The sequence below is a fragment of the Oryzias latipes genome, chromosome 10 (genome assembly GCF_002234675.1).
Source record: "Oryzias latipes chromosome 10, ASM223467v1".
NCBI lineage: Eukaryota > Metazoa > Chordata > Actinopteri > Beloniformes > Adrianichthyidae > Oryzias > Oryzias latipes.
In genome coordinates this window covers 28,293,332-28,310,027 of record NC_019868.2, presented here as the reverse complement: position 1 = coordinate 28,310,027, position 16,696 = coordinate 28,293,332, and the positions used below count along the sequence as shown (strand labels likewise).

The 16,696-nt window shown below is 45.2% G+C and overlaps 1 protein-coding gene across 1 annotated transcript in view; it reads right to left on the bottom strand.

Moving 5' to 3' along the window:
• Nucleotides 1-6,632: 6,632 nt before the first annotated feature.
• The window catches only part of LOC101169121 (peroxisome proliferator-activated receptor gamma coactivator 1-beta), a 76,611-nt gene continuing 66,547 nt past the window's right edge, over nt 6,633-16,696 (bottom strand). Inside the window, exons 8-12 of the mRNA XM_023959396.1 lie at nt 15,818-16,418; nt 14,283-14,340; nt 13,997-14,115; nt 13,441-13,568; nt 6,633-11,979 (exon numbers count right to left, since the gene is read on the bottom strand). Of these exons, the coding sequence (XP_023815164.1) occupies nt 11,888-11,979; nt 13,441-13,568; nt 13,997-14,115; nt 14,283-14,340; nt 15,818-16,418 (998 nt within the window). The 3' untranslated portion in view covers nt 6,633-11,887. The remainder of the gene's footprint in view (nt 11,980-13,440; nt 13,569-13,996; nt 14,116-14,282; nt 14,341-15,817; nt 16,419-16,696) is intronic.

Below are 16,696 nucleotides of genomic sequence, written 5' to 3'. Positions count from 1 at the left end.
TCATGGTCAATTTTCAAATGCTTCCATGAGTGATAGGAGCGCCATCCTTACGTCATTACCAAGTCCGCGTCCCTAAAAAGTTCAAATGGTTTAACTTTTAACGCTCGTTTCGAATGCGCGAGTTTTGAACGCAGAAGCCTGAAACGCATTTTCACCCGTGGACTTTTGACTGGAAGTGGTCGGTGGAACACGATGCTGAGGGCGGCGTGAGCGAAGCTTTGCAGTCAATCTGAGCTGATGATGTCATTAAAGTTTGATGGCGATCGGTCTTTGCTATTGTCTGACGCCTTCAGGGTGGTTTTGATGTGAAGAGATTCAGGAGGAATGAAGGAATGAACTCTCTGGTGTCAGTGAAAGACCGGAACCACCTTAAAAAATCTGCATGTCTGCGGGTTGAAGAATGTTTTTCTCTTTCACTAACTATCAGGAATTGAATTTAGGATTGAAGGAAGAAAAGTTTTCACTGAAATGACTCCAGTCTGAGTTTTTTCCGGGTCATTGGGTCAAAAATGAACCTGCAGAGGGTGAAATGAGGGCAATCATTACAGATCAGTGAGTGATGAAGACGCCCGAATCTCTGCTGCTGCGTCTGCTGGTGGCGTCGTCTCTTCATCCTCCGTCCAAATATAACCCTGTTACAAAACGCAGCGTGACGCCAGTGCTGGTAACATGCCCCCCCTCCCCCAGCAGCAGTTTTATAAGAACTCTTACATCATCGGAGGTGTGTCGTCACTGGGGAGTGACGCACGTGTCGGTGACGTCGAGCGGCGCTGCGAGCTCACAGGATCGCCGTATACGGCGGTGATGCTCAGCAGAGCTCGCTGTGACGCAGTGGCATCCCGTGACAGGAGCTTCAGCCTCAATGTGGGGGGGGGGCAGTCATGACTGCAGAGCTGCATCCTCAGCAGAGACGGCGTTGAAGGCTATTTTTAGGACACGGCAGCCTGCAGTTTCCACGCTAAGAGCTGTAATCAGGGAATTTCAGCATGTTCTGCTGCAGGTTTGGGACTCAAACCACCCAGAAAAAGATCTGCTTTACTCTGGGAGACAACATGGATCCTCCTCTGCTTGTATTTTCAACACAAATTTCAGGTAAAAAAACAAAACACCAACAATATTTAAGACTCAGGACTTAAAGGGAAAAGTCTTGAGAGCTCTGAAGCCGCTTTGGCGATAAATGCTGGTAAAATGACTTTCAAGATGGCCGACCACCTGGCTGCACCTGTTGGGGGGGCGGTGTGATGGAAACGTGCTGGCGTGGCGAGCGACCACAGAACAAAAATGGCGTCTAAAGCTGTGGGCACCCAACGTTTTTACAGACCCGTGTGTACGAGGTGGGAGTTGGAGTCTTTGGGGTTCCAGTTTCCCTTTGGAGGGTCAAGTTCATGTTCATCCTCTGCGAAATGTGTACATTAGGGTTCAAACCAAGTGGAAGCTAAAAAGGAGGGGTCTTGTTGGAAGGCCACGCCCCTAACACCTAAAAGTAGGCTACCCAAAATCTGCCAATCAAACATTGGCGGAAAAAAACCCATCAAAACACAGAAATAACGGCGACAATCTAATCCTGAACATAAACTGGTTCCCGCTAAGAGAGACTGGACAGCTGAGGGCTCATCAGCAAACCGAACCTCCCGCCAACGACGACGCGTTTAGGTGACCACCAATCTGGAAGAAATCCAACGAAACTCTAGGACAGAGGTGGGCACTGAGGGCCGCATTCCTGCATGTTTTCCAGCATACCCTGCTCTGGCATGTTCTAATTGGCTGGACACACCTGAATCAGGTAATCAGCCATGAGTAGGGCAAGACTATCTGGAAATCATGCAGACACAGCGGCCCTCGAGGCCTGGAATTGCCCACCCCTGCTCTAGGAAAATCCTGAAAATCTACATATTAACCCTTGTGCTATCTTAGATGACCCCCCCCCCCCCCCCTTACCTTGACGTGTTCTCCCTACCATGACAAAGGTGGAAAGATTTCATGTAATCCATGGACACCAGTAAAGATCACAAGTCATTGAAGAAAAAAGGTTCAGGGCACTGTCTAGTGGGTCTAGATGACCCAACTCCCAACGTTAAAGTGCCTAGGACAGCACAAGGGTTACGTCATTAGAGTGAATGTCAACTTCTTGAACGTTTCAGCGAAGCTTCCAGGACCTCGACGGGAAGATGCTTCCACACCTGTGCAGCACCTGAAGGCTCCGCCCACATGTTTGAAAACAGCTTCGTTATTGTGCATCATGGAAGCAAATTCTCAGGAGAACAAAAGGAAAGAAAGAAAGATCAAATGTGGGTTTCTGTTCATAATTTCTGACGGAGTTTAAACAAGATAAAACCACATATAAACACCTAAATGTGGTGTAAATGAGTTTTGGTTGAGATCTGAACGTCAAATATTCTGATTCACGGACAAACCTCCTGCTTTCATTTGACGGAGCATGAAAATAGTTTTAAGAGGCTTATCCAAAGGCAAACATCTGTGCAGAAACTCAACCGTAATCCACCGCATCATGTGACCTGGCGGCGGTGCAGCGTCCTGCGTCTGCAGCCGCCGGTCGACATCTCCAGATTTGAGAGCCGTTTTCCTGAACCTCTGTCTTTAGTCGGGATTAAACTGTGTGTCAGCAGGACGGCTGCTGAATTCTAACGGCAGTGATTCCATTAAAACCACAAATCACTGCAAACGTTTATTTTTATTTAATAGATTACAACCAGATTTCATGTTTAGTTTAAAAGCTAAACATTGATTTCAAGTTAAGGAACCATCAGTAACAGTTTTATAGTTACAGTTATGGTTTTAAATAAAATACCCCCCAGTTTATGATGATAAAGAATCCACTTCACACCCCCTCCCTGTGTGGCGTTTAAGATTTTAGCTTCATTTGTTCATTCTGTCTTCTTTTGCTCTTAAATGGAATTCTGCAACATGAAACTTTCCCTCCTGATGCACCAAACATCAGCGTTCATTTAGTGAAAAGTCAAAAGAGCCACGGATGAGGCTGTAGACTTCAAACGTTAACGCCGACTTTTCCTGGAGTTTGAGAGTTTGAGACAAAACAGAACCAAAGCTACCAGAACCTGGAGGTAGAAGACGTCCAACAGCTGACCGAGATGACCATCCAGAAGGTTCTAGAGGAAACTCTGACATCGTCCAGTTTGAAACACTTCTGCAGCTGTGGAACCTCAACTGGATCCATCATCCACACATGGAGAAAAACCACGGAGAACCTTCAGTTGAAAGAAGAAAAAGTCCAAGAACACGAGGAGGACTCATCTGATGGAAAGAAAGACAAGCCTGAGGAACAGGAACATCCGGATGCTCCACTAAACTCCTGCACTGATGTTCTAATGCGACACAGGAGAACTTTCTGGAATCAGCATCAGGATGATGTGTTCAGACTGACGAATCCATAAAATCACTGTGTCAACGTGAAATCCCTGAAGTAGAACATCCTCCTTCATCTCTGGAGGAGAACATCCTCCTTCATCTCAGGAGGAGAACATCCTCCTTCATCTCTGGAGGAGAACATCCTCCTTCATCTCTGGAGGAGAACATCCTCCTTCATCTCAGGAGGAGAACATCCTCCTTCATCTCAGGAGGAGAACATCCTCCTTCATCTCAGGAGGAGAACATCCTCCTTCATCTCAGGAGGAGAACATCCTCCTTCATCTCAGGAGGAGAACATCCTCCTTCATCTCAGGAGGAGAACATCCTCCTTCATCTCAGGAGGAGAACATCCTCCTTCATCTCTGGAGGAGAACATCCTCCTTCATCTCAGGAGGAGAACATCCTCCTTCATCTCTGGAGTGTCTGTTTTTTGTTTCTGAAGAACCTTTGTTTTGTGTTTGTGTTGCAGGTTTCAGATCAATATCCGGACCAGAGCAGCGTTTCAGCAGAAATCCTTTCTAAATGTTTTCAAAGGGACGTGGAGCCAAAGTTCTCCGGTTCCGTCCCGGTTCTGTTCCCGACAGCATCAGTAAAAGCCTGAGCCAGCAGGCGTGGGGCTGTCTGTCACGCTTCCCTCCTGATGTTTCCCTGTGAGCCGCTGAAGATGATGCGGCGTGGCTGATAGCTCTGCACTGCAGAGCAGCTCCGTTTGCTGCAGTCACGACCGCCCAGCGCGGCTGCTCACAGGCACGCCGGCGGCAGCAGGACCGGGAAAACACTGACAGGATGTGGTCTAATCTCCCCGGGCTTTGGGTTTCGCATTTCACCAGATTTAAAGGTTAATTCCTTCAGATGGAGGCGTCGGCTTGAGTGACCGATCAGAGGTGCAGAAACGTTTCTCTGGAGTGAAGCAGGTTTCTGATCACATCCACTCGTCTTCTGAGGTTTCTCTGAATCCCTGGAAGGAAACATCTGACTGTGTGGCGGAAAAAACAGATCTAGAAGCCTTTCATGGAGACCAGAGTCCTTCTGCATGTTTGCTTCTTCTGCAGAACCAAACTTTCTTCCCACTCGCTGGAAGTTTTCATCTTCTCCACTGTGACAGATTTCTGTTCATCCCAGTCTGAAAAGCTGCTAAAACAAGTTTCACAAACTAATCCTTACCACATTTTTTTAGAGCTCATCCAAACTATAAATGTATAAAACAATAGAAGCACTTTAGAAACGTTAATTCTACAAAAAAACACACAAATAAAAAGGCTTTTAAAACATTCTGGGTTGTGATTCTCATGTCTCATTTTGTCAAATACATAAACTGAGTTAAGGTAAATACAAATTCAAATCATTTTAAAGGTTCCTTTTCCCTTAAACAATGTTGCTGTTTCACTAATGTCAGATTTGAGCAGCTTCAACATTGTGGTGGTGGGGGGGGGTTGATTTAACGTAGACAAAGTCCTAAACGTGGTTCCGCTTTGCAGCTTTTATTGTGATCAGCTGTCGTGGAACCCATCAGGACAGAAACCAAACGTGTATTTTTATGGTTTGGATGATGATGATGATGATGATGATGAAGAGGGTCTTTGCAGAAGCGGCCCTTACACTGCTCTGCATGGTAACCCTCCCTCTAATGTGAGACCCCCCCCACACACACACACACCCTTCCCGCCTCAGAGACAAATGGATGTTTCCATATTGATGCTGCTGGTGTGTATGGGGGGGGGGGGGGGGTGTTCGTCCACATGCTGCTGCAGTCACGCCTGCTGCAACCCGCATCATCAACGCCGTCACTCGTGTGTGAATCGTATCCCAGCCAGGCGGAAAACTGCCTGCAGCCTCTTAATGTGTGTGTGTGTGTGTGGGGGGGTGATGCTATCATTAAAGGTTAACACGAGTTTCTGAAGCATTTATGGGGAGACGTTAGAAACCACAAAAATAAGAAACAACAAGCAGCAGATGATGATCAGAAGGTCCGTTGCTGAGGATTCTGGGATTTTTCGCCCCTCTAACAGATCTACAGGGAGATCAGGTCTGGACACCAGATCCCCAGATCTTTGAGATAACTTGGGTCTGCGTCTGGGACGCGTCCCGTTGCATGGTTCAGCTAACGTCTGGTGTACTTCTGGTCACCAACCCCCCCCCCCCCCCCCCCCGCCTGATTTCTGGACACGTGACAGTTGACAAGAAACGTATCAGGAGAAACTTTACTACGTCCAGTTTGAAGTTTAAAAAGGAAAGTATTTGGGGCCGTGGGGCGGTTGACCTGTTGGGGTGCTGCAGGGTTTTGGGTCGTCCGGGTCCGAGGCGGGTCGCACAGAGGAGCGCAGGTGAGTCTTCCAGTTCCTTTGAGGATCATACGAACAGTTCAGGGGATGGAACGTACCACTGTTGTGCGTGTGGTACGTTTATCGTGAAGTAAGGAAGTTAAACGCCCTTATATGGTACTACAGTTCATTTAAACAAGGATCCGATTCTCTGACTTAAAGTGGATTCAGATCCTCTTTATCCCAAACTTCCAGCAGTGAGAAATTCCTGATACTGAACAGTGAAGTTTTCCAGATTCTCGGATTTCTTCCAGATCATCAAGTTAAATGAAATCTGTGTCCAAACAAGTAAACTAGAATGAATGTCAAATCCATTCACATGTTTCCTAAAGTTCACCACTGTTGTTTTTCCACATCCAGAGAATCCAAAGGGAACATTCTTAGAACATTCTAGACACTGGATGGTCACATGACTTTATTCAAAGTGTTTCTACACATTGGATGGACTAATCCATTTTAATGACATCACATGTGGGTTGATGCACTTTGTCAATTTTACCTTATAGTAAAATAAACCTACTCTACTTCAATACAAATTGTATTTTCCAAGATCGATTTATTTAATCTTGAAACAATTTCATAAATGCTTCGGTCAATTTTGGTAACAACTCTCCTCCGACAGACGGATGTGGTTGAAAAAAAAAGGACAAATCTGTACGACACGCCTGCATCTTCCCCCATACGTGTTGTAGAAGTGTCCCCTACGACCTGCAGCAAGCCCGTAGTCTAAATGTAGAGAGAACCCGTAGAGAGAACATTTTCTCTCTACCGGTTCACTATAACCTTGATATTTCATGCACAGAACTGGTAGGCATATTTTTTACCTGCATCAACCTGTGAGGGCCAGTCAGTGACGATGAGGACGGGACAAAAAATAAATATATATATATATATATATATATATATATCACTAAACAACCTCAATGTCGTTCATTAGGTTTTTATTTTTGGAGGCAAATCACTGAATATATGTACTTTATACAGTATATGAGGAGCACATCTCTACAGTTTCATAATGTAAACATCTCTGAAGAGAAATGTATTCAGTTTAAAAGGAAGCCATAGTCTTCTGTTTTAAACTCTTTACATCAAGTAAAATATAATTTATAACATCAGGTACTTTAGCTTCTATGAAACTAGATTTTAACAATTCAAAAATACTGAAATGCCTTTATCTCCACATTCTCAACACATATGAAATCACACAACAGAAGAAAAAAAAACACCATTTACAGACATCCAAACTAAGTGGCATATAAATAAAAAGAAAAAAAAAGCAACAAAAAAACCCCAACGTATGTAAAAATATAAAATCTCACTAGCAGTATTTACCTTCTTTTGTTTTTACCAAAAACTAAGTTAAAAAATGAAAAATCGTTTGTGAAATTGATAGTCATTAGATGTACAGACAATTAATCAAACACATTGAAAAGTAAAAAAAAAACAAAACAAAGTATGCCCTTTATGTTTACCCCAAAACAACACGCACTCACAAAGATGTGACCCGGTGGATGGGATGACGCGTGGACCGCAGACGCCCCCCCCTGGGGTTGGTTCCACAACGACGGGTGTCCAAAGCCGACAAACAGCCAGTGAGAAAAACAAACGTTTTTGTGAGCAAAGACCCTGGAAACATCCATAAAGCTGAATCTGAAGAGCCTCCGAGTTTTTTTGTTTTTTTTTGGTCATTGCCTGTTCAGAACGGTTTTCCTGCCATTTTTCATTTCTGTCGAATGAAGAGAGGAAAGAAAAGTATTGCATTTTGATGAAAGAATTCCCTTTGGAAGGTTACTTTACTCTATTCTTTTCTTTTTCCTTCATTTTTTTTTGATTGGTTGTCTGGCGGTCTTCAAACCAACCGCACAGACGGTGGCGGTCATGGATGTGTTCTTCAACACGCAGGAGAATGATCAACACCAACGTTTTCTATAAGAAAGTATATAATCATCTAGATATCTACACAAACACACAAATATATATTCATATATATGTATATACTTTTAATATGGCTATTGAAAACTTTTTTGTTGTTGAAATTACGTCAGTAATTATTCCATAATAAACCAGGCTGAATTGGAAAGGAGTTGAACAGTAATAATAAAAGCTAGTGGTGGCTTTTATTCCCCCCGAAAAAGATTGTTAAGGCTCGCCATGATGAAAATATTGTAGATGCAATTCACCTCCAGGCCAGCGGAGGCGACCTCACAGGCACAGAGGAGGCGCTGCAGAAATCCAAGCACACCCTGAAAACCGTCCTCAAAGCGTACGCCTCATCAAAAAGATGCACATTTATAATAACAGCCTTATGATGGTCACATTTAAATCATTCTGACGAAATAAAAAGTGCAAAAACATTTGTTAAAATCTCCCTGATGTGGAGTAAAACTGCTATAAAAGTTTCCTTTTTCAGGAAATTCAAAAACATGTCGGGAAAATCCCTTTTTCACACACTGATCTGGCAGATCCCCCCCCTTATGGTAAAACTATTTGTGTGATATTAACGTTTGATCAGAATTATTTCGGCTTGACAGATGTGCAAAACCTCCCAAAAACCCAGAGTTGTGTTTCATTTTGGCGCGGGAGCAGAGGTGAGGGACGCTGGGATTTCTGCAGCGGTGACCTCAGCTCACGGGGTCAAACCGACAACCACTCGCCGCCTTTCCTCCTTCCTGGCTGTTCTTCAATTTAAGTGCAGAAAGCAATTCAAACCAAACCTGTGCACCATCAAAATGTGGCGATAACGTGGCTCAAAGGCTTTCGATGAGAATATTACTGGAGATATTTCATCTGTGCAATATTATTATAAGTGTGTTTGTATTTACTGACCACATTCTTGCTGTATTTTTTTTCTTTTTGGTTAATGGCAGTCTACGTACAGTACAGCAGCCCACTGAATCGCACCAGCCTACTCTCCCTATTATTACCTCGGTTTACAGAAAGGCTGTCTTAAGAGTAGATATTGCATCTGAAATTGCTTCTTTAAGAAAAAAGAAAAAAAAATCAATATTTCATGGAACAGAACAGAACGAAAACTTCAAGTGTGATCGTCTAAAGGGATTCTTTTCGGACTTTTTTGTTCGCTCGGCTGATTTCCCTTTAACTGCCTCCCTGAACTCCACAAAAGTTAAATAACGACCGATCAGAAATCCTAACCCACTGTGACCCGCCATCATTAAAAAGAAACAAACGCACAATACATTTTGTTTACAATGAGGCATAGTGCTATGTACACATTATATATCCATATATTAAATGTTCTTTTTTAGTATGTAAACCAGCACATTCTCTCACTTTTTAGTAGTATACATACTAAGCACAAATCCTCATTCAGCTGTTTGTTTCAGTGCCCCTCCCCTTCGATCAGTATGTATAGCACTAAAGTGTTTCTCAGTTAGTTTTGGACATCAGTGAACTCCTCTTCTTTTAGTTTAAGCACTGAATAAGGCGCATTTGTACTTAGTGTGCGTTCCTAAAAAAGTCTAAGGAGAATCAAGTGATGTAAACATTCAATTTTTTTGTGTGTGTTGATTAGATAAAGACGAAGAAGAGGGAGGGACTATCAGTGGAGGACAGCAGGTCTTAAAGAGTAAAAGTTTGGGGAACAGGAAGTTGGGCTGCTTTTGGACAAAGGTGTCCAGGAGAGGAGGGGACGAGCGCCGGCAGTGGGGTTGGCCGGGGCTCCGCCCCTCGCTGACCTGCAGGCGTCGGCAGCGTCCAACTGGAAACACGAGACGAAGACGAGACACTCAGCAACACGAGGACGAACGGTCGACACTCCAAGACATGGACGCGCTATAGGCCGCTATGAGGCAGGCTGCGAGCAGGAGACCGTGTCCTTCACAAGGAGACCAACGATCGAACGAACTGCTCATCGGGAAACCCAGAAGAAAAAAAAAACACGACGACGGACTCAGAGAAGAGCGGCGTTCAGGAAAACAGAAACAGAGGGAGCCAGGATGGATGTGAGGTAGAGATGCTCATCTGGTACAGTATGGTACCATCTGGTACTCCTCAGACCACAGATCTGAGTCTCAGTCAACAGATTTCTTCAACGCTTCGCCTTTCCCTGGCTCTGTTATCAGTGGCGGCTCGCTGCCACCACAATGGCAGGCTTTGGAGGCTCTCTCCCTTATTTGAAGCCTGTTGCTACCGGCTGCCGCCAGGATGTTCATTAGGGGGAAACGAGGCTATTTTCAATTCCGGCAGATCGGACGGCGGATCACCAAACAAAAGCACCGGAAAGCTCTCCGGTCTTCAGACAAGCAGAGATGTGGGGAAACACGATGGTTACATTCAGCTTCTCAAATACATTCCAACAGATTCTTCCTCCAGGTTCGCCCCAACACTTTAGTGGATGTGTGCTTTTAAACGCAAAGTCGAGCTTATCCCCACACCATCCGATCCGCTCGCGTCTGCTTTGCTGGCGTAGGTCCATCCATCACTCATAAACGCTGTCTGACAGACGGTTGTGACTAAAGTTCCTTAAATGTTTCAGGGAATTCCCAATAATCCATTATGTTTTCTCTGATAAAGACGTTTTAGGAATCAAATTTCTCTGACTGCAGATGTTTCAGTCGTGTCTCTAAACGTTCGTAATTTAAAATTCGAGTCATAATTGAAACGAAAGTGAGAATAACTTGCGAGTGTTTGACATTAACCCTGAAACGCCGGAGGATTCTTTGAACTACCGTAACTGCATGAAGTGTTCACGCAATCAACATAAACTAGATAGGAGCTGCTTCTCCCTTCGTCAGAATCTGTTGGCCTTATGTCAACTGCGTCAACGGTCGAAGAGATCCAGTAGTTAGCAGACAGCTCCGGTGTTAAAGCGTTAAGTTATAGCTAATTCAAACACAGATCTCACAAGTTGTCGTTTTAGTTTGTGATATCTGGGTAAAGGGGAGAACTCACTGTCATCTGCATAGAATCAAACATTTGCTTTGCTGTCAAACTCAGAACCAGAAACATTAACAACTCTGTTTTTAGAAATAACATATTAAATAATTAACTTTCACTCACAACTGTCTCTGTAGCTGTAAACAACCAGGCTAATCATTTACAACCACCTTCTAATCAGTTTTTGGGTTCTAATGATGCCCAATTAAACAGTAAAAGTTGAACCTGTCCAATCCTCATCTTAAGGATGTCCAACATGGCTCTAAGGCTAAAGAACCTTTGTTCAGATGAGGAAATTTTATATTTTTTCACATCAGCCTTCAAACATAAAGGTGGAAGTCTCAAGTACCTCCCATGCGGAACGCCAGAGCTAAGTGGCCCTTTTCTTGTCTTTGTTAGGTTGTAAAAATGAAAGCTACGGCTTTCCAGAAACCGTGTTGTTCATCACCGAAAGCGCCGGTTCAACAGAGCCTGTGGCAGCCGGTAGCAGAGACCTCGGTAGTCACAATGGCAGAGTTAGAAAGACAGGAGAGTTTTAGGGGAAAAACGGAGGACAGAAGAGACATTTACCTCCTTACAGTGCATAGATCAAAAAAGGAAGCACTACAATTAGAACAAAGAAAAAAAACATGATTTTTTTTCTTCATCTTAAGTTTGTAAACTTTGTCAGTCATCCGTTGATTAAATGTTATATCTGTCCTTAACACACACACAGTAGTTTTTAAAACTTAAAACACCCACAATTTTTGCTAGAACAAAGCAGTTTTTTTTTTCTGGTTTTACGACCAGACAAGCGAAGGTTCACCGCTCGCAACAGGAAACAGGAAGGTTTGCTCTTTTTAACTTTTTTCCTGGTTTTTACAAAACAAACAGAACAAAGAGCACGCACACGCAGGAACACACGCCACAACGACCAACGCGGGGTAACAAGGATCTGCTACAGGTCTCTCACGCCCGTTCTTTCAAGGCAGGGCGCCATACGCACAGGAAGCAGCTCTTCAGTGGAGAACGGGGTACAGTTTGTGTACCATTTCAAGTTCAGTTTCTCTTCTGTCGTCTCATAACCTCTCCCAGCGACTCCCTCTTTTTTTTAAGCAGTATCCTCCGGTGAGCGAAGCTTAAAAAACAAGGTCCTGTTACTTTATTCCAATGGTAAAAATGTAAACATTTTGCAAGGTTGTCCTGCTTGGAGGTACTGAGAAGCCGGCCCAGCTGCACACCCCGGTGGTCGGAGGGCTGCTGCTGCAGTTTACTAAGGCTGGCCAGTCTGCGGCGCTGTGCAGTCAACGGTGCAGGGACTTCTGAGCCTCCTTCAGCAAAGTGTCAAAGTCCAGTGCATCGTACTTACTCTTGACCGGGCCGGGACCCGCCTCATCTGAAGCAAAAACACAAAGTCGTTGGCTTTCCTGCACAACAGCACATTTCAGTGTTTCAGAAGTCCTTCTGAGTCACGCCCCTAACTGCGTCCGGCCCGCCGTGGACCAGTACGGTCCTGCCGCAGATCGGTACTTGTCACTTTCTACGAATATATTTAAAAAAAATTCTGTTTGTAGACTTTGCTCATTCATTTATTTTTCCAAAAGAGTCGTGTGTTTGAGTGCAGAAAAAAATGAGAACAAATCCACCCCCATAGGAGCAGATCAACAGCTGTGTTCTATGTGTTTTATAGCTATAATCTTTTGGTCATTGACTGTAACTGAGAGCTGGACTGAGCGAGTGTGACGTCATCCACAGAAAAAGGTTTATGTCCACCTCCAACCACATGAAGTCAATACGGGCGCCGCCATGTTGGAGCCAGACGTCATCAGGAAGCAGTGATTGGTCGGGAGTGAGCTCGTTGGAAGGCCACACCCCCTACCACTTCAAAGTAGGGAATACAAAGTCTGTCAAACCTTTTGAACTTTGGGGGCCAGCAGGCTCCGCCTACCTTTATTGAGGCATCTGAGTGGTCAGTTTATAGCTTTAATGTTGTTCCTCACCTTATTAGAGACCTCACCACATACACTGTTTAAAAAGCACCTAAAAACTGGTTCATTTTGATGGCTGCCCGTCCTTGTCGGATCTGTCACCACATTTGTTTTTATGTTTCTCACTGTGTGCATGTTTTACGTATTTTAAATGATTGTTTATTGTACATGTATATTTTCTATTAATGTATGTAATTCATGCTTTGAAGTTTTTAGGTGGATGATTTTAACACCTGTCCGGGGACCACAGATGAAAAATAGCCTTTGGGCTAATTCTGGCGCATTGCAGCCATGCTTTTAATGTGCACCGTCCCTGTTAAATAAATGTATACATAAATAAAATAATAGTTTGAAATACAAAAAAATGTAATTAAAAAATGAGGAATATCGAGAAGATGCTAAAAAAAAAAACAGGTATAAGATCAAGACTGGGTATTCTGACCAATAGAACCATATGTTTGGAACGCCAAGGGGGAGGAGTCACTCAGTCCAGTTCTCAGATACAGTTAATGGTTTCAAACACCAGAATTCTAATCAGTCTTTGGTCGTCACGGTGCATCAAAAAATGTAAAACATCTTGAACAACGACAGCATTAACATGGCCAAACTTTGGTGCAAATGTCCCAACAGACTCCGCCCACTAACAAAGCAGGGATGTTCGCTTTAGTGTTTTTATGTTAGATGAAAGTGTTTGGAGCCCAAATCTTCACATAATAGACTTGAATCAGGCGTCTCTAGAGTAGATTTTAAAGTTCGAGCTGAAGTTTGATCATCCCTGATCTGGGAATTATGGTAAAGACGCGGCAGACCTGACAGACTTCTGCTGTTTAGCAGCGGCTCCTGTGGATCTGTCTGCTTGTGTTTCTTACCCAGGTCGATGTAGCGCTTCCTCGTCAGTCTCCGCAGACCTGCAGGACTGCTCTGGAACACGGCCTCCCTTTCCTTCCGGTGTCTTTGAGTCGCAGACTGACGAATTTTTATCACCCCACAGCGCTCCCTGCAGGCAGACGGGGAGGGACGCAGACACACGGTCAGATCACGTACATCCAGAAAAGACAGAAAGTTTTGATTCTGTGGCAGTCTGGTCACTAAACTCCAACCAAACACACCTGAAGCTACAAAAACACAAGGACATCCTCAGGATCCACCACACGCTCTTATTTGGGTTTGTCTGCAGCAAAAGGAGGCCAGATTTATTAAATTTAGCTTTTTTAATTAATTAGTCGCCATGGGGATTTCTCTGCTGCATAAATGAGCCGTCATGACTGCTAAGGAGCCGCGGCCTAGAGACCGATTACAGCTCTGGCGTGGCTGCATCGGTCAAGGTCAACGCTGCGATACAAGCTAACGCACCTGCAGACAAAAACAAAGTCCTTTCTGGTGATTTCCAAACAGCCCTGCACCTCCTCCACAGCGGTCACTTACTCGTTGCAGATGATGACTTTGCAGTCTTCTGTGCTGCCAAAAACCTGGAAGCGTTTCCTCAGCATGTTTTGGGTCACGCTGCTGGGCAGGTTGTGGATGTAAAACACCTGGCAGTTGTCCTGGCAACGAGAAAACCACGGTAACAGTCAGTCAGAATGAGGCAGAGGAATGGAGGAAGTGTTAGACTGTTTGCTTCAGTCTGCAAAAATCCGTTTTGGGTCTAAACATAAAAGTCTGACCCAGTCAGCGAAAAGAAAGAATCCTGCAGAATGTGGGTTTTCTGTACCTCGTCAGACTCGGCTTTGCTTCGCGGTTTGTCGTCGGGACACGTCTCCGAGTTCTCGCTAAAAGAGAGGAGGAGACAGAAGGGAGCGTGAGGACAGGCTGTGACTGAGGGAAGACGTGAAACAAGAGAGGACTAAACCAAACGGTTCTAACATTTATGAACATTTACATTTATTTAACATTTACATGACCTGCTCTAATGAAAAAATAGTGTTTTGAACGTGTTTTTTTTTGATGATGGGGAACAAAATTACATGTCTGAGTATTTCTTTAGTGCACACTGGAGCAGTGGTTAGCCCTCTTGCTTGTCTGCAAGAAAGGGGATCTGAAACAGAAACCAACGGGGGACCTTTCTGTGTGGAGTTGGCATGTTCTCCCCGTGCATGCGTGGGTTTTCTCCCACCGTCCTAAAACATGCTTGTAGGTTAATTAGTGACTCTAAATTGTCCATAGGTGTGAATGTGAGATTGCATGGGTGTCTGATGTGTGGCCCTGCTGTCCAGGACGTCCACTGCCTTCCCCCACGCATGGTCGGGATAGGCCCCAGCAGCCCCGTGACCCCGTAAGGGGCAAATAACGGCTTTAGAAGATGAATGGATGAGTGTGTCTGTATTTAAATTGTTGTAAATCTGGAGCAGATAAAAAAAAATGTCATGGATGTAGAAAATACGTTGGGCGGGCAACAAGCTCCCTGCTCCGCCCCCACAATGTAAAGGGGAAGGGGGGCACCAACAGTCCCACCCACAACTCAGAGGTGATTTTTTAATGAACTCCCGCCGCTCTGGAGAAACTATGTCCTAGAATAAACTTTTTATTTTTATTTTATTTTGACCAAAAACGACATCATCATTAGAAAACCACTGGGAACGCTTTGACAACAGTAAACCGGAGGTTTGAGTTTTGTTCCTTACTTCTGGACTTTTTCTTTCTCCTAAACGTCCAAAAGGCATCAGACTATTGCTGCTGATGCCTTTTCTTTCTTCCGGACGTCGGAACGTTTCTTGACCGCACGCTGTAGCACTACAACCACACAGACGGGTCCAATTCAAGGGGAAAATGACAGAGAATCGGTCTATCCTGCTGTAATCTGACATATTCATCCTACTAAATATTGAATTGATATCTTAATGTCTGCACTCAAATTTACTTTACAATCCGCTTTTCATAAAAGTCTGGAGATTTAAGTACATAAATATTTACACGTCAAATAATGATTTATCTATAGATGCATCTGTATTGGAGCTGATCGTTTTAAAGTAGCTCAAATGTGGGGAAAGTGTGCCCCGGCCCCGTTTTATGGCGTCAGATGAAGCCGTTTTTTTTCCCTAAATCATTCAAAATGAAGGGAAATCAGCCTTTTTTTCTCCCTAAAATCTACTCCTGCTGCATTTTTGCCCCCCATCGCAACACGTTTACCAACTGAATACTTCCACGCCACGCTCCGGTGCACGCCGCTGTCGCACAGATTGACTGCTGAACATGTTAGGCGTCAGGGACGTGAGCTGCGGCTCCAGCACCGCCTTCTGTCCGCCTCACCTGGAGTCCGTCTTGCTGGAGGGGGAGTCCGGACACACGTCAAGGATGGGGGATGGGGAGCGGGAGGCAGACAAGCACTCCGCCTCCTCCTCGGACGCTGGCGGCGTTGCGTCCGCTGTCTGGCAGTCCGCCTGCGGAGTCGTCGACGTCGTCTGCTCCTGCGCCACCTCAGTCATCTCCATCCTTTCCTCCTCCTCGCCGTTCTTGCTGTTTTCCTCGAATCCCTGAAGCTCCGCCTCTTTTTCAGCAGGGCTGTCCTCCTGTGTTTGCAACACTGCGCCAAGAATGGCGGCATTCCGCTCGTGGCTGTCCCCGAGGTTCAGTGCACAGTAGTCGTGGTCGCACAGGCTGCGCTGGATGTCCCCCCCGCCTGCCTGGCCCATGCGCCGCAGCTGAGCGTACAGCTCCGTCTGTTCGGGCAGCTTTCGCTGGTGGTGGGGGCGGCTCAGCCAGCCCCTCACCCCGGCGGAGGTGTTGGGGTTTGAAGGCGGGTAGGCGGACTCGCTGCCGCTGTCGCCGCCGCCGCTCTTTCCCCCGTCCGTGGGCTTGAAGGGCTCATCCTCGACAGATTTGTGGGGTGGGGTGGTGGGAGGGGTGAGGCCTGGGTGGGGGTGAAAACACATGAAGGAAGTGTTTATGTTGCAACCATGGATGTCGCCAAATCCCAGAGAACCATCTTTAATGTCTGCAGTTTGATGTATGGATGATGTAAACATCAAACTACTTCCTGTTAACGTCTGGAATATTTTGGGTTTACATGTTTGTATCTGGACAGGCCCCGCCCCCTTTTGACTACCATCTACACCTGACAGTAATGACCCCCTACTTCTGTTATCGTCTAACTTCCTGTCTTTAGCACTCTTAGCCCCTCCCCCATCT